Source organism: Esox lucius, chromosome 17 (assembly GCF_011004845.1).
Source record: "Esox lucius isolate fEsoLuc1 chromosome 17, fEsoLuc1.pri, whole genome shotgun sequence".
Classification (NCBI taxonomy): Eukaryota; Metazoa; Chordata; class Actinopteri; order Esociformes; family Esocidae; genus Esox; species Esox lucius.
Window position 1 is genome coordinate 43,790,276 of NC_047585.1, and position 21,426 is coordinate 43,811,701.

General features: G+C 45.1%; 1 protein-coding gene across 3 annotated transcripts in view; it reads left to right on the forward strand.

Moving 5' to 3' along the window:
- Positions 1-21,426, forward strand: part of ntrk3b (neurotrophic tyrosine kinase, receptor, type 3b) — a 205,423-nt gene that overhangs the window by 80,277 nt on the left and 103,720 nt on the right. For all 3 annotated transcript variants that reach the window (XM_020055416.2, XM_020055417.3, XM_020055418.3), the window contains exons 5-7: positions 19,195-19,349; positions 19,926-20,071; positions 20,996-21,137. In XM_020055416.2, the coding sequence (XP_019910975.2) occupies positions 19,195-19,349; positions 19,926-20,071; positions 20,996-21,137 (443 nt within the window). The remainder of the gene's footprint in view (positions 1-19,194; positions 19,350-19,925; positions 20,072-20,995; positions 21,138-21,426) is intronic.

The following is a 21,426-nucleotide window of genomic DNA, read 5'->3' on the forward strand; positions in this document are numbered from 1 at the left end:
TCTCAAACACATCACACAATTTCATTCTTTTGAAGTTTTACTAATTAAAGTTAACCAGGCCGATAAATTGTTTTACATAGCTACTATTTATAGGCCCCCCGGGCCATAAACAATGTTCCTCACTGAGTTTCCAGAATTCTTGTCTAACATTGTAGTCATGGCAGATAGTATTCTAATTTTGGCGATTTCAATATTCATATGGAAAAGTCCAATGATCCTCTTCAAAAAGCCTTTGAAGCCATAATTGACTCAGTGGGTTTTATCCAACATGTCTCAGGTCCAACACATTGCCACAATCACACCTTAGATTTAGTCCTGTCATGAGAAATAGATATTGTAGATCTAATAATTTCCCCCCAAAATCCTGGATTATCGGATCACTGTCTTATTACATTTACCGGTTAAAACAAGAAATCCACTTGCTCAGCAAACAATGAGTTTCAAAAGCCGTACTATAAATTCTCGGACTACAAATAAATTCCTTGATATTCTTACAAGTTTGCTCATTAACGACAGAGTAAATAAATCTGTAAACGATCAAATCGAGGATCTAAACTCAACACTGCAAAATACATTAGACACAGTTGCACCACTAAAAACAAAAGAAATACGCAACAAGAAACTTGTTCCCTGGTACACCGACAATACTAGAGCACTTAAGCAAGCCTCCAGAAAATTGGAGCGAAAGTGGCGCTCCACCAAGTTGGAGTCTTTAGACTAGCCTGGATAGACAGTACACTACAATACCAAAAATCACTCACGTCTGCTCGATCATCTTATTTCTCCAACCTGATTGAGGCGAACAAAAACAATCCAAAATGTATCTTTGATACAGTTGCAAAGTTAACAAAAAAGCAAAGCTTAGCAAGTGAAGTGGGTCTTCACTTTAGTTGTAATGAATACATGAACTACTTTGATGAAAAGATCATCACCATTAGAAAACAAATAACTGACTCCTCCTTAAATAGTTACAGTCCTCAAAATCTCAGTTGTCCTGAACCTCCCTGACCAGATGTCAATGGGGACACTTGAATTTATGGCTCGATAAATTCAATGTATCGCTCGATACATTCACTAAATTTGTAATGAGTTCAAAACCCACAAACTCTCAGCTAGACCTGATACCAACAAAATTACTTAAGGAGCTATTTCCTGTGCTAGGTCAGCCAATGCTGAACATAATAAATTGCTCCCTTTCCTCCGAATGTGTACCAAACTCACAAAAAATAGCGGAAATAAAAAAAAAATTCTAATCTGGATCCCGACCTATTAAAAAATTATAGGCCAATATCGAACCTCCCGTTCCTCTCAAAAATCTTAGACAAATGTATTTCCCAACAACTGAATGCCTTCCTAAAGACAAATAACCTTTATGAAATACTCCAGTCCGGTTTCAGATCCCATCATAGTACTGAGACTGCACTTGTGAAGGTAACAAATGACCTTCTAATGGCCTCAGACAAAGGTTCTGCATCCGTTCTGTTGCTTCTTGATCTTAGTGCTGCTTTTGACACTATTGATCACTCCCTTCTATTAGAGACACTGGAAACCCATATTGGGCTACGTGGACATGTTCTAGCCTGGTTTAAATCTTATTTATCTGAAAGATATCAGTTTGTTAGTGTGGATGGCATATCCTCTGACAAGTCAAAGGTATCCTTTGGTGTTCCTCAAGGCTTGGTTCTGGGCCCATTATTGTTCTCACTATATATGCTCCCTCTGGGCGATGTAATCCGAAATCACAATGTAAACTTTCATTGTTACGCTGATGACACACAGTTATATATTTGAATGAAGCATGGAGAAGCCCCTAAATTAGCTACTTTGGAAGCATGGGTTTCAGATATTAGGAAGTGGATGACAGAGAATTTCTTGCTCTTAAACTCAAGGAAAACAGAAAAGCTTGTTTTAGGACTCAAGAAAAAAAGAGAGTTGTTAGCAGATCTCACTGTGAAGCTCGAAGGCTGCATGGTCGTATCCCAAAAACTGTAAAAAACCTTGGCGTTAACCTTGACCCTGACCTCTCCTTTGAAGAACATATAAAATATGTCTCAAGAGTTGCTTATTTTCATCTTCGAAACATTGCAAAAATTAGAAACTTTCTATCAAAAACTCCATCCATCCATCTTCTTCCGCTTATTCCCAGGAAGGTGTTCCGGAGGCATCCGAAAAAGATGCCCAAGCCACCTCAGCTGACCCCTCTCGATGTGGAGGAGCAGCGGCTCTACTCTGAGCTCCTCCCGGGTGACCGAGCTTCTCACCCTATCTCTAAGGGATCGCCCGGCCACCCTGCGGAGAAAGCTCATTTCGGCCACCTGTATCCGGGATCTTGTCCTTTCGGTCATGACCCAAAGCTCATGACCATAGGTGAGAGTAGGAACGTAGATTGACTGGTAAATCGAGAGCTTCGCCTTGCGGCTCAGCTCTTTCTTCACCACGACAGACCGATACATCGACTGCATTACTGCAGAAGCTGCACCGATCCGTCTGTCTATCTCCCGTTCCATCCTTCCCTCACTCGTGAACAAGACCCCTAGATACTTAAACTCCTCCACTTGAGGCAGGCACTCTCCACCAACCTGAAGTGGGCAAGCCACCCTTTTCCGACTGAGGAAAAGCACTCAGTCAGTCTATCAAAAACTGATGCAGAAATATGTATCCATGCTTTCATTACTTCTAGACTAGTTTACTGCAATGCTCTTCTCTCTGGTTATCCAGACAAATTAATAAATAAACTTCAATTAGTGCTGCACACTAATTGAATCCTAACTAGCTAGAATCCTAACTAGAACCCAAAAAAAAAACACATTACTTTGAACACATTACTCCTGTCCTAGCATCCTTACACTGGCTGCCTGTTAGGGTTAGGGCTGATTTTAAGGTTTTACTCTTAACCTATAAATCAATACATGGACTTGCTCCTACTTACCTTGCTGAAATGATCCAGCCATACATACCTACACGTAACCTACGATCGCAATATGCAGGCCTTTTAATTGTACCTAGAATTTCTAAACAAACCGCTGGCGGCAGGGCCTTTCTCATAGAGCTCCACTACTGTGGAATGATCTGCCAATTAAGGTTAGAAATGCAAACTCAGTGAAAACTTTCAAGTGTCTACTAAAAACTCATCTCTACAGCACGGTTTATAATTAGGTGTAGCCTGGCCCGGGGGCGTGAAGGTGACCAGTAGGCTTGATACTGTCCGCCCTTGCTGTCTTGCCAGGTGGGCTTTCGTCGCCACTGGGATGCCCTCCCTCCAATGCCTTTCGGGGGAAGAGTCACTAGCTTGTTGTTGACTCTCTGTTGCGCATTTGTGCAATTGGGCTGTACGCTGCTGGCAATACTTGGCCCTCATTCAGGGGGGTTGCGGTTGGTTGATGTCCCTTTGGTTGATGCCTGGCAATGTGGGTGGATTGATTTCCTGCCTGTTGGGCCCTGTCCGGGGCCTCCCCCGGGTAGGGCCACAATGTCGCCGGACCCCCCCCCCGTCTCAGTTCCAAGGTGTTACGCTGCTATATTATTGTACTGGGGGATATGAGGAATGCACTTTCTAACTTTTCTCAGTCTCCTCCAGTTTTAAAATTTAGGAGGAGATGAAGTCCTGGTCCACAACTGCGGAGTACCTGGTTTGGGGGGCCCATTGCTGTCCCTGTCCTTGTCCACCTGGTCATACTTTTGACATAGTCTAGAATCAAATAGAGAAATGTATTCATTATTCTAATTGGACTCTTAATATCTCACCCGGCACAGCCAGAAGAGGACTGGTCACCCCTCTGAGCCTGGGTCCTCTCTAGGTTTTTTCCTAAAATTCGGCCTTCTTAGGGAGTTTTTCCTAGCCACTGAAATCCAACACTACTGTTGTTTGCTCCTTGGGGTTTAAGGCCGGGTGTCTCTGTAAAGCACTTTGTGACAACTGCTGTTGTAAAATGGGCTTTATGAATACATTTGATTGATTGATTGATCTTTATGATTCTGAAACCACCCTGGACCCATATACAGTGGGGAGAACAAGTATTTGATACACTGCCGATTTTGCAGGTTTTCCCACTTACAAAGCATGTAGAGGTCGTAATTTTTATCATAGGTACTCAAATTTGTAAGTTATTAATTCGCATTTTATTGCATGACATAAGTATTTGATACATCAGAAAAGCAGAACTTAATATTTGGTACAGAAACCTTTGTTTTGCAATTAAATCATACGTTTCCTGTAGTTCTTGACCAGGTTTGCACACACTGCAGCAGGGATTTTGGCCCACTCTTTCATACAGACCTTCTCCAGATCCTTCAAGTTTTGGGGCTGTCGCTGGGCAATACAGACTTTCAGCTCCCTCCAAAGATTTTCTATTGGGTTCAAGGTCCAGGACCTTGAGATGTTTCTTACGGAGCCACTCCTTAGTTGCCCTGGCTGTGTGTTTCAGGTCGTTGTCATGCTGGAAGACCCAGCCACGACCCATCTTCAATGCTCTTACTGAGGGAAGGAGGTTGTTGGCCAAGATCTCGCGATACATGGGCCCTCCATCCTCCCCTCAATACGGTCGTTTTGTCCCCTTTGCAGAAAAGCATCCCCAAAGATGTTTTCATGTCCATGCTTCACGGTTGGGATGATGTTCATGGGGTTGTACTCATCCTTCTTCTTCCTCCAAACACGGCTAGTGGAGTTTAGACAAAAAAGCTCTATTTTTGTCTCATCAGACCACATGACCTTCTCCCATTCCTCCTCTGGATCATCCAGATGGTCATTGGCAAACTTCAGACGGGCCTGGACATGCGCTGGCTTGAGCAGGGGGACCTTGTGTGCGCTGCAGGATTTTAATCCATGACGGCGTAGTGTATTACTACTTTGAGACTGTGGTCCCAGTTCTCCTCAGGTCATTGACCAGGTCCTGCCGTGTAGTTCTGGGCTGATCCCTCACCTTCCTCATGATCATTGATGCCCCACGAGGTGAGATCTTGCATGGAGCCCCAGACCAAGGGAGATTGACCGTCATCTTGAACTTCTTACCAAGCTGATTGTCTATCGTCCTATAGCCCATCCCAGCCTTGTGCAGGTCTACAATTTTATCCCTGATACAGCTCTCTGTCCTTACACAGCTCTCTGGTCTTGGCCATTGTGGAGAGGTTGGAGTCTGTTTGATTGAGTGTGTGGACAGGTGTCTTTTATACAGGTAACAAGTTCAAACAGGTGCACTTAATACAGGTAATGAGTGGAGAACAGGAGGGCTTCTTAAAGAATAAATAACATGTCTGTGAGAGCCGGAATTCTTACTGGTTGGTAGGTGATCAAATACTTATGTCATGCAATAAAATGCAAAATAATCATACAATGTGATTTTTTGGATTTTGTTTTAGATTCCGTCTCTCACACTGTACCTATGATAAAAATTACAGACCTCTACATGCTTTGTAAGTAGGAAAACCTGCATAATTGGCAGTGTATCAAATACTTGTTCTCCCCACTGTATTTACACTAATGAGCCAAACATTGACCACTCACACGTGAAGCAAATTATGTTGATCATCTCCTAACAAGGGGCACATGTCAAGGTCTGAGTAGATTAGATGGTTAGCAAACAATCAGTTCTTGAAGTCAACATGCTGAATGCAGGAGAAATAGGCAGGAATAAAGACCTGAGCGACTTTGACAAGGGCTACATTTTTACGGCCAGACGACTGTGTCAGAGCATCTCTGAAATGACAAGGCTTGTGGGGGGGCTCCCGGTCAGCAGTGGTGAGTACCTACCGATAGCAGTGCAAGGAGGGACAAACCACAAACAAGAGACTGGGTGTTGGGCGCCCAAGGCTCATCGATGCGCAAGGGCAATAAAGGCCTTCCCATCTGGTCCAAACCAACAGAAGGTCTACTGTGACACAAGTAACTGAAAATGTTAATGATGGTTATGGGAGGAATATGTCCCAAAACACAGTACATCGTGCCTGCTGCGCGTGGGACTGCGTAGCCGCAGACCGGTCAGTGTGCCCTGTCCACTGTCGAAAGCGCCTACAGTGGGCATGCGAGCATTGGAACTCGACCTTGGAGCAGTGGCACCAGGATGCACTGTGGGAAGACGATCAAGGCGGTGGAGGGAATGTGACGCTCTGGGCAACGTTCTGCAGGGAAACTGGATGTCATGTGGACGTCAATTTGACACGTGCCACCAACATAAATACTGTTTCAGACCAGGTACACCCCTGAGGAACACGATGAAGAGTTCAAGAGTGTTGCCCTGGCCTTATTCCTCAGATCTCAATCCGACGGAGCATCTGAAGGATGTGCTGGACCAACAAGTCTGATCCACAGTGGCTCCACCTCAGGACTTGAAGGATCTGCAGCTAATGTCTTGGTGCCAGATATCACAGGACCCCTTCACAGTTCTTGTAGAGTCCATGCCTCGGCAGGTCAGTGCTTTTCTGGTGGCATGCGGAGGACCAACAGTATATCATAATGTTTTGGCTCTTCAGTGTGTATATACACTATTTGACCAAAAGTATGTGGACACACAACCATCACACCTACATGAGCTTGTTGGACATCCCATTCCAAAAATATGGGCATTAATATGGAGTTGTCCCCCCACTTTGCAGCTATAACATCACCACTCTTCTGGGAAGCTTTTCACAAGACTTTGGAGTGTCTCTGTTGGAATTTGTGCCCATTAAGTCAAAATAGCATTTGTGAGGACAGGTACTGTTGTTGGACAAGAAGGCTTGGCTCGCAATCGCCATTCCAATTCATCCCAAAGTTGTTCCATGGGGTTAAGGTCAGGGCTATGTGCAGGCCACTTGAATTCCTCAGCACCAACCATGTCCAACCATGGACCCCACTTTTTACACTGGGGCATAGTCAAGCTGGAGCAGGACTGTTGCCACAAAATTGGAAGCACCCTATTATCTAAAATGTCTTTGTATCCTGTTACATGAAGATGACCCTTCACTGGAACTAAGGGGCCTAGCTCAAAACCTGAAACACAGCCCCAGACCCCTATCCCTCCTCCATCAAACCTTTCACTGCTCCAGAGTCCAGTGGTGGCATGCGAGGCAGTTTGGAACTCTGTGGTGTGTAATATGACAGACTTTTGGTGATTTCTACATGCTGCCCACTTCAGCACTCGATGAACCATTAACCATATACATTACCCCTATACATTATCCATATACATTATCCATATACAAGGGATGTTGTAGGATGGCTTTCCCAACACAGGCCTTGCGTTCTCTTGCAATTTCACCTGGTATTAAGTTGACGGGAAACTCACTTTAGGGCCACTCAAGATGGAGAATTTCAAAAGTAGCACGAAAAACAGGTTATAGAGCAAGCAGCTTAATTATCACAAGATACGTTGCAATATGTTTCAGGCTTGGCTTCCCCAGTGATTTTACCAACACACACACAGCTTTCGAGAGGTGGGACTGTTATTATTCTAATGATGTACAGTATCCACTGTAGGTCTGTATTTATTGTGTTGTTGTAAATAGCATAATGGTCTGGTACCAGAACATTTTGGCCTAATGAATAGGGTTCTTTGTCTGGGTCTGGATAATATGATGTCACAACAGGGTGGTGATACAAAAAAAACTGCTTGCCAACAGCCCACTGGCCTTCATAATGGTCTGCTATAAATCGCGAGGTTAAAATGGAATTCTGACGCCACGTTTTAATTAGCGTTTGACAGTCTGTCGTGCCTCAGCTCTGCTTCTGTTCAGATTCAGCAGGTGGAACACCAAGGCAGTGTTTGAACAACGCTGTCATGTTTTTAGGCAGAACACGGACAACCACGCCCACTGAATGTGCCTGGGCTGCCCTGATTGCATTCAAAGTAAGCTGAGAGAGTAACACAACACAAGGTTTTCCCACCTCCAGCAGTGATCAGGCAAATCTGCCTAAATGACCATCACTGTGTTCAAATGCATTTCAGCGTGTAGTGTGAATGGGAACAAAAACATGACACGTAATACTTGAGGGTTTTATTGTTACGAAGCTAACACTATCCAGGGGGACTCACAGCCCAAAATCGCACCTAAACCAAAGTCTCAAATAAAGTGCCTCTCATAAACATCCTTTTAACTTGAAAGCAGAGTTTGGATCAAAACCGAAAAATAAACTGCGTTAAGCAATATAATTGCTCAATGCGCCACCGTACCTCGTCGTTTAATGCTCAAAAACAAAAATGAAAAAGATCAATGGGACAATTAGCTACTGAAGAGCCATTTCTTCATGTGCTCTACAACTTACATCAAAACATTATTCTGTGAAAATTATACAGCTGAATACAAGTACTGAGGAAGTGAGTGGGCAGCGGAGTTAGTTTAAACCCACTCTGGAAACTATATCAGTGTCTGAAGTATGGCAGTAATTTCTCTAATTGACCAATGATTTATTAACCTCCAAAGGCACAGACAGTCTGTTTTAAATGCAAGAAATGCAAGAGTTTGAAAATGTATGCCCAGAGTCAGTGTTTAAACGCGTTGATAGTATAAAAAATTGAGTGACAATAAAGAATTCAGTAAGTATGAAAGCCAGTGATCTAATATCCTAGAACAGTCCTGTGTGGACTCTGACTGCTGTGTGGACTCTGACTCCTGTGTGGACTGACTCCTGTTTGGATTCTGACTCCTGTCTGGACTGACTCCGGTGTGGATTCTGACTCCGGTGTGGACTCTGACTCCTGTGTGGACTCTGACTCCCGTGTGGATTCTGACTCTGGTGTGGATTCTGACTCCTGTCTGGATTCTGACTCCCTTGTGGACTGACTCCTGTGTGGACTGACTCCTGTCTGGACTGACTCCAATCTGGATTCTGACTCCCTTGTGGATTCTGACTCCTGTGTGGACTGACTCCTGTCTGGACTGACTCCGGTGTGGATTCTGACTCCGGTGTGGATTCTGACTCCTGTGTGGACTCTGACTCCGGTGTGGATTCTGACTATGGCGTGGACTGACTCCTGTGTGGACTCTGACTCCTGTGTGGAATCTGACTCTTGTGTGGACTGACTCCTGTGTGGACTCCTCATAAGTAAGAGTGCATTCTCCTGCCAGGGGCTGCAGAAACAGGTCCTTTCCTGTTGTATAGTGAGGGTCATATCTGCATATCACTGCTGCATTACTGTCCCACAGAAATGTAGTGCAGCATGTATCTGGAGGGGAACTGCTTTACTGTCCCACATGAATGATGTTTCATGAAAGCGCCCTTTTTTTTATTATTTAACAAATACAAAATGAGAACACATTCTTTTTCCAAGTGTGCCCTGTAAATGTCTTTGAGATTTCCTCGAAACATCTCCAATGTGAGATAAATTAAATGAATCAGGGAAAACATTTTTGTATGAAACATGTTTACCAGACAATTAAAAATAAATAGCCTGCTAAGCAAAACCAAGAGAAACACATCAACACCCAAGCACACAATCATACCTCAAAAGCAACCACCTTTTTACTCAAGCAAATCTTCCGGAAATGCTAGAAATTCAAATTTCATCTTGAGATCATTCCACATATTTCAAGGTCTTTCAGCTATTTCAGAAACTAACTTTAGCGTTTCTACAATCCGACCGTGTTTTCCTGTGCTGTAAACCACTTTGTAAATTAAAAGCTGAGGTAGCTACTCTCTGCCTACACACAGAGCCCCCCCACCCTTTCACTCCGCATAAAAAGATGAGTCCGAAAACTGTCGCAAAAGACAGATCAAATGTCATGGTCAACATAACAGAGTTAATCTCAAATGCAAAATGTGATATTTAGTTTAGAAATCAGCAAGCTTAAAGCTTAATACAAAAGTGCTGGATCACCGTAGCATGCTTAATTAAGCTGTCACCGTGTGAAATGATGCTTTGCTAACATGGTCTGATGCTTGTCACACTATCATCTGGCGAGCCGGAGAGACGGGTGTGTGTTTGTGTGTGTGTTTGTGTGTGTGTGTTTTTGTCTGTGTGTGAGTATGGAATGTTCTTCAGATCCAGCAGAGCAGCTGTCTGCTGTGACATCATTAGACATTGAAATTTACTGCAAGTCTTGTTCCAACTGACAACAGGACCAGGGTCAACAGTAGTGTACTATATAGGGAAAAGGGTGGTCTATAATAGTACACCCAATATGGAATAGAGTGGTCTAAAGGTGTTTACTAAATGGGGAATATGATGGTCTATAATAGTACACCCAATATGGAATAGAGTGGTCTAAAGGTGTTTACTAAATGGGGAATATGATGGTCTAAAATAGTACACCCAATATGGAATAGAGTGGTCTAAAGGGGTTCACTAAATGGGGAATATGATGGTCTAAAATAGTACACCCAATATGGAATAGAGTGGTCTAAAGGGGTTCACTAAATGGGGAATAGGGTGGTCTAACTTAGGATTTGTGTCGGACTCGACCACTTATGACTTGAACTCATATTTGCTGAAACAACAACTGCGGCACTTGTTAATCAGAGCAGTTCTGTTTCACAGTGGGAAACTTGGGCCATACACAGCCCACATCTGGTGGGGGAATTAGGGCAGACAGACAGGCAGACAGGCTGACAGGTAAGCAAACAGGCAGATAGAGAGACAGGCTGCAAGACAGGCAGAGAGGCTGGGAGACAGACAGGCAGGCAGAGAGGCAGACAGACAGTCTGACAGACAAGCATGCAGAGAGGCAGACAGACCGTCAGACAGACCGGCAGACAGACCGTCAGACAGACCGGCAGGCAGACCGGCAGACAGACAGGCTGATAGACAGGCAGGCAGGCTGAGAGGCAGACAGACAGGCAGGTAAAGAAGCAGACAGAAGGACAGACAGGCAGGCAAAAAGACTAGCAGACAGATTCATATACATGGCCTTGTAAGCCCAATGCTCCTTCCACATAGCCACAGAAAAATGAGAAAGTAGGTAGGAAACCATTTAATTACTGCATTTCTGTGTAATAGCATTTGTTTTTGTTAATGTGGACCCAGTGAGTCTGACTGGAGCACTAAGCGCGTTACTCCAGCACCGGAACTCAGACTGGAGAACTAGGCCCATTACTCCAGTACCAGAACTCAGACTGGAGAACTAGGCCCATTACTCCAGCACCGGAACTCAGACTGGAGAACTAGGCCCATTACTCCAGCACCAGAACTCAGACTGGAGAACTAGGCCCATGACCCCAACACCAGAACTCAGACTGGAGCACTAGGCCTGTTACTCCAAAACCAGAACTCAGACTGGAGCACTAGGCCCATGACCCCAACACCAGAACTCAGACTGGAGCACTAGGCCCATTACTCCAGCACCAGAACTCAGACTTCAGCTGCAGAATTGTGACTCTTCTTGTGCTGTGGTGGCTGGGACGGGACTCAGATTTAGCCATAGGTACACATGACTCGACAAGTTTTAGTGACTGGACTACATCTCTGCTTCTAACTATCAGAAGAACCCTAACCAAAGGTGCTTTTAACTATCAGAAGAACCCTAACCAAAGGTGCTTCTAACCATCAGAAGAACCCTAACCAAAGGTGCTTCTAACTATCAGAAGAACCCTAACCAAAGGTAAAGTTCGGAGCACTTCCTACACAGTGGAATACCATATTCTGTATATTTAAATTGTAATCAATTAATTAGCATTTCCACCTGAGGGGTCTGAATTGGTGTTACCGGTTATTTTTCCGGGGGTTCTTTTGTCCTGTTATGCTCCTTGTCCGACTGGAACATACTGCGGTAGATTGTAGGACTGTTCCATGAACAGAGAACACATGATGGAGATGAGGAAGAACACTTAGAGAACCGAACAACCGTCTCCATCCTTACACTCATCTCAGCAGAGTTCTGCAGCCAAATGGCGCCCTCTTCACTAAGTAGTACTCGGGACTCTGGTCAACACTAGTGTACTAGAGAGGGAAGGGGATGCGATTTGGGATTCTCAATCACCCATGTTTAATTAAATCCCAGTTTTCCTTATCAGCAGTTAATTAACAAACCCAGTCGTGTGTAAAACGTTGTAACGAAGTGTCTTTGTTTGACAGGTAGTCCAAGCTTTCCGTAGCCTAGTTCTTTGTTGTTACACTGATGGGACCAGTGTGGTGTTGATACTGACATGGGGTTGATACCCAACAATGATGTGGTGCTGAAAATGAACCATGACATGGTGTTGATGGTGAAATATGTGGTGTGTTGCCCCCAACTGTAGGTAACTTCTTTAGAGGGATGAAAACGATGTATTTCTTGAAGAGCAAGTCTAGCCCTTCATATAGAGCCTAGTTTGGTGCCTGTCCCAAATGATTCCCTATTTTCTTTGTAGTCCACTAGTTCTTACCAGATTATTTAGGAAGCTTTCCTACCCCTTCAGAAGTGAAACGTCAAAGTGAAGTTTGCTGATTAAAACTGGGATGATGAACCTGGCACAGACCAAAATGACAATTAATTATCATTAGTTTCATCAGCGGTCGGTTTAAACGGACCACCGATGATCAAAACAGACCAACCATTATTTCTGTAACTGGTATTGCTATATTTCCTCAGACTCATAAGTGAAGAGATGAGCTCTGCTTCAAAATAGCCTACAGTAATATAAATTACAACAGATGTGGTTCTGTTTTTCTAAATTCAGTTTTTCTATATTTTATATTCTAATGAAACCCAACGCCTTGTTAAACATATATATTTTTTTCAAATGTATAGAATATATTTACTTTTGTTGCTCCCCACCCCAAACCTGCCACCCCTGGTCCTGTCGGCCCATGCTCAACCATCAGATCAACAGCCTATAGAGTAGTAGTTCAAAGGTTTAGCAACTAAATAAAAGCAGGGATGCAACTTAATATTACACACGTATCATTCTATTCATAATTATCGCACAGATTCAGGCAATTTATTGCTTCACAGGGGCCAGTTTGTATACAGTGTAAGAGACTGGGAATAAAAGCTTCCGCTAAATGACTTCAGGATAAATGTAAATGTGGATTTGTGACCATATCAGCCAGCTCTATTTTTTATGGTGCTAAACGCTAAATGGTAATTCTATAGTTGCTGGGAAATAATAAAGACGCTGTCATGGAGGAAATGTGGTTGCACTCACAAACACATACTTACAAACACACACTCTCACACACACACTCACAAACAAACAAACACACACTCACAAACACACACTCACAAACACACACTCACAAACACACATACATATGAATTCTTTAGCATCTAATGATCTGCAAGATGATGTGTGTGTGTGTTGTATGTTCTTAAGTCCTTAGTTAAATACTTGTTAATCGCAAATTCGCAGTGGAAGCTCATAGGTTTACATAAAAATTCTGGGAGAAAAACATTTAAAAAAAACATACAAAATTGGGTAGTCTAAAGTAGTGTACTATGTAAGGAATATGGTGGTATTAAGTATTGTGCTATATAGGAATAGGATGGTCTAAAATAGTGCATTGTGTAGGGAATAACGTGATCTAAATTAATGTCCATTATAGGGAATTGTTCATTTTAGGGAATAGGTTCTCATTTGGGAATAATCCTATGTCCATGACCTACTTTCTCCAGTCCAGTTAAGATATATAACATCGGATATAGGATATATATGATAAAGGAGAGAGGAGGTATGCAGTTTACAATATAATATATGAGGTTAAGGATATAGGTATACACAATATGAAATACGGGAAATGTGGATGTAGAATGTAGCATTTAAGAAAATACATTTAGCAGTTTTGTTGATACCAGGAGCAGCTGGTGTTGTTGATGACAGTTCCAGCTGTGTGGTTGATAAGCCGAGGGAAGAAGGGCCTGGTGTTTGGTGTTTGGTAGCCTCTTAGAGCGATGGCCAGACACCTCCCAGAGAGATAGTCAGACCAGACACCTCCCAGAGAGATAGTCAGACCAGACACCTCCCAGAGAGATAGTCAGACCAGACACCTCCCAGAGAGATAGCCAGACCAGACCAGACACCTCCCAGAGAGATAGTCAGATCAGACCAGACACCTCCCAGAGAGATAGTCAGATCAGACCAGACACCTCCCAGAGAGATAGTCAGATCAGACCAGACACCTCCCAGAGAGATAGTCAGATCAGACCAGACACCTCCCAGAGAGGGTAGTCAGATCAGACCAGACACCTCCCAGAGAGATAGTCAGATCAGACCAGGCACCTCCCAGAGAGATAGTCAGACCAGACCAGACACCTCCCTGAGAGATAGTCAGACCAGACACCTCCCAGAGAGATAGTCAGATCAGACCAGACACCTCCCAGAGAGGGTAGTCAGATCAGACCAGACACCTCCCAGAGAGATAGTCAGATCAGACCAGACACCTCCCAGAGAGATAGTCAGATCAGACCAGACACCTCCCAGAGAGATAGTCAGATCAGACCAGACACCTCCCAGAGAGATAGTCAGATCAGACCAGACACCTCCCAGAGAGATAGTCAGACCAGACCAGACACCTCCCTGAGAGATAGTCAGACCAGACACCTCCCAGAGAGATAGTCAGATCAGACCAGACACCTCCCAGAGAGGGTAGTCAGATCAGACCAGACACCTCCCAGAGAGATAGTCAGATCAGACCAGACACCTCCCAGAGAGATAGTCAGATCAGACCAGACACCTCCCAGAGAGATAGTCAGATCAGACCAGACACCTCCCAGAGAGATAGTCAGATCAGACCAGACACCTCCCAGAGAGATAGTCAGACCAGACCAGACACCTCCCTGAGAGATAGTCAGACCAGACACCTCCCAGAGAGATAGTCAGATCAGACCAGACACCTCCCAGAGAGGGTAGTCAGATCAGACCAGACACCTCCCAGAGAGATAGTCAGATCAGACCAGACACCTCCCAGAGAGATAGCCAGATCAGACCAGACACCTCCCAGAGAGATAGTCAGATCAGACCAGACACCTCCCAGAGAGATAGCCAGATCAGACCAGACACCTCCCAGAGAGATAGTCAGATCAGACCAGACACCTCCCAGAGAGATAGTCAGATCAGACCAGACACCTCCCAGAGAGATAGTCAGATCAGACCAGACACCTCCCTGAGAGATAGTCAGATCAGACCAGACACCTCCCAGAGAGATAGTCAGATCAGACCAGACACCTCCCAGAGAGATAGTCAGATCAGACCAGACACCTCCCTGAGAGGGTAGTCAGATCAGACCAGACACCTCCCAGAGAGGGTAGTCAGATCAGACCAGACACCTCCCAGAGAGATAGTCAGATCAGACCAGACACCTCCCAGAGAGATAGTCAGATCAGACCAGACACCTCCCAGAGAGATAGTCAGATCAGACCAGACACCTCCCAGAGAGATAGTCAGATCAGACCAGACACCTCCCAGAGAGATAGTCAGATCAGACCAGACACCTCCCAGAGAGATAGTCAGATCAGACCAGACACCTCCCAGAGAGGGTAGTCAGATCAGACCAGACACCTCCCAGAGAGATAGTCAGATCAGACCAGACACCTCCCAGAGAGATAGTCAGATCAGACCAGACACCTCCCAGAGAGATAGTCAGATCAGACCAGACACCTCCCAGAGAGATAGTCAGATCAGACCAGACACCTCCCAGAGAGATAGTCAGATCAGACCAGACACCTCCCAGAGAGATAGTCAGATCAGACCAGACACCTCCCAGAGAGATAGTCAGATCAGACCAGACACCTCCCAGAGAGGGTAGTCAGATCAGACCAGACACCTCCCAGAGAGATAGTCAGATCAGACCAGACACCTCCCAGAGAGATAGTCAGATCAGACCAGACACCTCCCAGAGAGATAGTCAGATCAGACCAGACACCTCCCAGAGAGATAGTCAGATCAGACCAGACACCTCCCAGAGAGATAGTCAGACCAGACCAGACACCTCCCTGAGAGATAGTCAGACCAGACACCTCCCAGAGAGATAGTCAGATCAGACCAGACACCTCCCAGAGAGGGTAGTCAGATCAGACCAGACACCTCCCAGAGAGATAGTCAGATCAGACCAGACACCTCCCAGAGAGATAGCCAGATCAGACCAGACACCTCCCAGAGAGATAGTCAGATCAGACTAGACACCTCCCAGAGAGATAGCCAGATCAGACCAGACACCTCCCAGAGAGATAGTCAGATCAGACCAGACACCTCCCAGAGAGATAGTCAGATCAGACCAGACACCTCCCAGAGAGGGTAGTCAGATCAGACCAGACACCTCCCAGAGAGATAGTCAGATCAGACCACACACCTCCCTGAGAGATAGTCAGATCAGACCAGACACCTCCCAGAGAGATAGTCAGATCAGACCAGACACCTCCCTGAGAGATAGTCAGACCAGACACCTCCCAGAGAGATAGTCAGATCAGACCAGACACCTCCCAGAGAGATAGTCAGATCAGACCAGACACCTCCCAGAGAGATAGTCAGATCAGACCAGACACCTCCCAGAGAGATAGTCAGATCAGACCAGACACCTCCCAGAGAGATAGTCAGATCAGACCAGACACCTCCCAGAGAGATAGTCAGACCAGACCAGACACCTCCCTGAGAGATAGTCAGACCAGACACCTCCCAGAGAGATAGTCAGATCAGACCAGACACCTCCCAGAGAGGGTAGTCAGATCAGACCAGACACCTCCCAGAGAGATAGTCAGATCAGACCAGACACCTCCCAGAGAGATAGCCAGATCAGACCAGACACCTCCCAGAGAGATAGTCAGATCAGACTAGACACCTCCCAGAGAGATAGCCAGATCAGACCAGACACCTCCCAGAGAGATAGTCAGATCAGACCAGACACCTCCCAGAGAGATAGTCAGATCAGACCAGACACCTCCCAGAGAGATAGTCAGATCAGACCAGACACCTCCCTGAGAGATAGTCAGATCAGACCAGACACCTCCCAGAGAGATAGTCAGATCAGACCAGACACCTCCCAGAGAGATAGTCAGATCAGACCAGACACCTCCCTGAGAGGGTAGTCAGATCAGACCAGACACCTCCCAGAGAGGGTAGTCAGATCAGACCAGACACCTCCCAGAGAGATAGTCAGATCAGACCAGACACCTCCCAGAGAGATAGTCAGATCAGACCAGACACCTCCCAGAGAGATAGTCAGATCAGACCAGACACCTCCCTGAGAGGGTAGTCAGATCAGACCAGACACCTCCCAGAGAGGGTAGTCAGATCAGACCAGACACCTCCCAGAGAGATAGTCAGATCAGACCACACACCTCCCTGAGAGATAGTCAGATCAGACACCTCCCAGAGAGATAGTCAGATCAGACCAGACACCTCCCAGAGAGATAGCCAGACCAGACACCTCCCAGAGAGATAGCCAGATCAGACCAGACACCTCCCAGAGAGATAGTCAGATCAGACCAGACACCTCCCAGAGAGATAGTCAGACCAGACCAGACACCTCCCTGAGAGATAGCCATATCAGACCAGACACCTAGCCAGATAGAGGAGATGAAGTCCTGGTCCACACCTGCGGAGTACCTGGTTTTGGGGGGCCTGTTGCTGTCCCTGTCCTTGTCCACCTGGTCATACTTTTGACCTAGTCTATAATCAAATAGAGAAATGTATTTATTATTCTAATTGGACTCTTAATATCTCACCCGGCACAGCCAGAAGAGGACTGGTCACCCCTCTGAGCCTGGGTCCTCTCTAGGTTTCTTCCTAAAATTCGGCCTTCTTAGGGAGTTTTTACTAGCCACTGAAATCCAACACTACTGTTGTTTGCCACTTGGGGTTTAAGGCCGGGTGTCTCTGTAAAGCACTTTGTGACACTGCTGTCGTAAAAAGGGCTTTATAAATACATTTGATTGATTGATTGATAGCCATATCAGACCAGACACCTCCCTGAGAGATAGACAGATGAGTCTATAATATTATTGATGGAGTACTGATACACCCAGTAAAATTATTGATGTAGTACTGATACAGCCAGTAAAATTATTAATGTAGTACTGATACAGTTTGTGATATTATTGATGTAGTATTTATGCAGTTTATGACATTTGTGATATAGTACTGATACTGCTTGTGAAATTATTGATGTAGTACTGATACTGCTTGTGAAATTATTGATGTAGGACTGATACCGTTTGTAATATTATTGATGTATTTACTGATACAGTTTGTGATTTTATTGATGTAGTACTGATACAGTTTGTGATACTATTGAAGTAGTACTGATACAGTTTGTGATATTATTGATGTAGTACTTATGCAGTTTGCTTCATGTTAAAGGAAAATGTTGCTCCCTCTCGTGTGGAGATTCTAAGAGTTGCTGTGTATTTATTTATATTGAAACGTATTTCAGAGCTGATCCTGAGAAAGCTACATCACTCGAATGCATGGCCAACTTCTCTTCAGGATCTGGGCCGCTTTATCCTGACAGAGACAGAGAGGGAGAGGAAGAGGGAGAGGAAGAGGGAGAGGAAGAGGGAGAGGAAGAGGGAGAGGAAGAGGGAGAGGAAGAGGGAGAGGAAGAGGGAGAGGAAGAGAGGGAGAGTGAGAGAAGGAGAGACTTAGAGGGAGAATGGGAGGCAGAATGATGTTGAGGGGGAGGTAGATTGAGTTTATCTAATATTGTCTGTCTAGTATTCAGTTCAGTGGTCTGTCTATTATTTAGTTTAGTGGTCTGTCTAGTATTCAGTTCAGTGGTCTGTCTAGTATTGTTTATTGGTCCGTCTAGTATTCAGTTTAGTGGTCTGTCTAGTATTCAGGTGAGTGGTCTGTCTAGTATTCAGTTTAGTGGTCTGTGTAGTATTCAGTTTAGTGGTCTCTCTAGTAGTCAGTTTAGTGGTCTGTCTAGTATTCAGTTTCGTGGTCTGTCTAGTATTGTTTAGTGGTCTGTAGACCCTGTGATGGTCTTAATTCAAGTAGACCCTGTGATGGTCTTAATTCAAGTAGACCCTGTGATGGTCTTAATTCAAGTAGACCCTGTGATGGTCTTAATTCAAGTAGACCCTGTGATGGTCTTAATTCAAGTAGACCCTGTGATGGTCTTAATTCAAGTAGACCCTGTGATGGTCTTAATTCAAGTAGACCCTGTGATGGTCTTAATTCAAGTAGACCCTGTGATGGTCTTAATTCAAGTAGACCCTGTGATGGTCTTAATTCAAGTAAACCCTGCGATGGGCTTATCGTCTTGCTTCCAACTTGTTAAGTGTAATCAACCCTGACACCTCCAATCTGACCACCTCCCACAGTGTTGACATGATTTTCTGACTGGACCATGCGGTTGTTGTGGTTGTTTCCAGCCGGCTGGACGGTGTGTTGTTTGACTGCGGCTGTGGTGTCCGCTGGATCCAGCTGTGGCAGCAGAGAGGAGAAGCAGGGCTTCATTCGCAGACGCTCTACTGCAGAAACGGAGCCTCCAAGACACGTCTAAACAACATGAACATAGCTCGCTGTGGTATGAAGACACGCTCGGGTGCATGCAGAGACACTCACAAACACACGCACACACACACAAATGCATGCATGCACACACACATTCACACATACACACAGAACACAGTACCACACCTTTCCCTCACTATGTGTGTGTGTGTGTGTGTGGTTCTGTGTATGTGGGGTCCTCTGTGTGTGGTTCTGTGTGTATGTGTGTGTGTGTGGTTCTGTGTGTGTGTGTGTGTGTGTGTTGTTCTGTGTGTGTGTGGTTCTGTGTGTATGTGTGTGTGTGTGGTTCTGTGTGTGTGGTTCTGTGTGTGTGGGGGGGTTCTGTATGTGTGGTTCTATGTGTGTGTGTGTGGGGTTCTGTGTGTTTGTGGTTCTGTGTGTGTGGTTACGTGTGTGTGACTTTGTGTGTGTGTGTGGTTATGTGTGTGTGGTTCTGTGTGTGGTTCTGTGTGGTTCTCTGTGTGTGTGGTTCTGTGTGTGTGTGGCGGGGGATTGTGTGTGTGTGGTTCTTTATGTTTGTGTGTGTTTGTGGGGGGGGGGGGGGGGTTCGGTGTGTGTGGTTCTGTGTGTGTCTCCCATCCTGCTCCAGACCTACCAGAGATCAGTGTGAGCCACAGCAGCAGTCTGACCGTGATGGAAGGGGATAATGTAACGGTCAGCTGTAACGGCTCCGGGTATCCCGTCCCCGAGGTCGACTGGACGGTTGCTGGTCTACATTCCGTCAACACTCACCTGGTAGGTCTTACACACACAGTTACACACAGTTACAGACACAGGTTTGTACAGCCACCCTCATGGGGACCAGAAAATAGAAATTGCCCTAATCTTAACCCTAAACCTAACCCTAACCCTTACCCTAACCTTAAACTAACCCTAATATATCCCTAAACTTAACCCTAACCTTATCCTCAATAAAATAACACTTATTCCTAAACTTTACCTAGATGTAATGCCTAACCTTAACCCTAAACTTAACCAACAACGCCTGGACCATAAAGAAACCCCAATTCTAACTATAAATCAATTGTTAGTTTGACCCTAAACCTAAACCCTGAGCCGGAAATTGACTTTTACCTCACGAGGACCGGCAAAAGCTCCCAATGAGTAAATTTTTTTCTGATTTTACTATACTCATTGGGACATTTGGTCCCCATTTGTTCAGAATGACCTAACCTGTTACACGCACACACACACACACACCCACACACACAGTTGGACACACACCCACAGTTAGACACACACACACACAGTTACACACCTTTCCCTAATTCATAACCCACAATTCTTAAACTTAAACTACCCTCAAAGCCTAATTCTAATCAAATGAAAGTTTCACTTTAAACCTAACCCTTGAGCCAGAAAATCTAAACACATCCCCACAAATTAGTGAATCTACACTTCAACTCAAGCGCACAACTTCATCTCACATGTGTTTTTTTAGCTCACACACATGATTTCAGTTCTACCATAATTTTAGATTTAGTCCCAGCCCTTTGTACTATCCTCTGTGTTCTTCCAGCTAGGGTCCTTCTTACTCCTCAGGTGGTATTATAAAACCTTCTGCCAGTACCTCGTGTAGCTTTGCAGCACCTCCCACTAATGACACGTCCGGTGTAACCCAATGACCTCTTCTGTCTCTTCTGCTCTCACCACCTGCAGTCCAACGTCTACTGGCCCAACATTCATTCCATCAACCTGACGCTGGTCAACGCGAGTCGAGACGACAACAGCTTCCTGCTCACCTGTATTGCGGAGAACATAGTGGGGATGACCAACACCTCCATCCAGTTGTCCGTACAGTGTACGTCGAGAACCAGTAAACAGTTAGGAGGCTTTCCAAAGGGGAAAGCCTCAGAGAGCAGGTTTCTTTCTGGGATGCAAGGATACAGTAAATCCTATTGGATGTTAAAACTAAAAGATAAACCAGGTAGTTCGAAGCAGCAATGCTGATTGGGTGAAGGCCGTGCTAATGGTGATTGGGTGAAGGCTTTGCTAATGCTGATTGGGTGCAAGCCATGCTAATGCTGATTAGGTGAATGCTGTGCTATATGATATACACACACATTATTCCACCAGGATGATTACTCTGT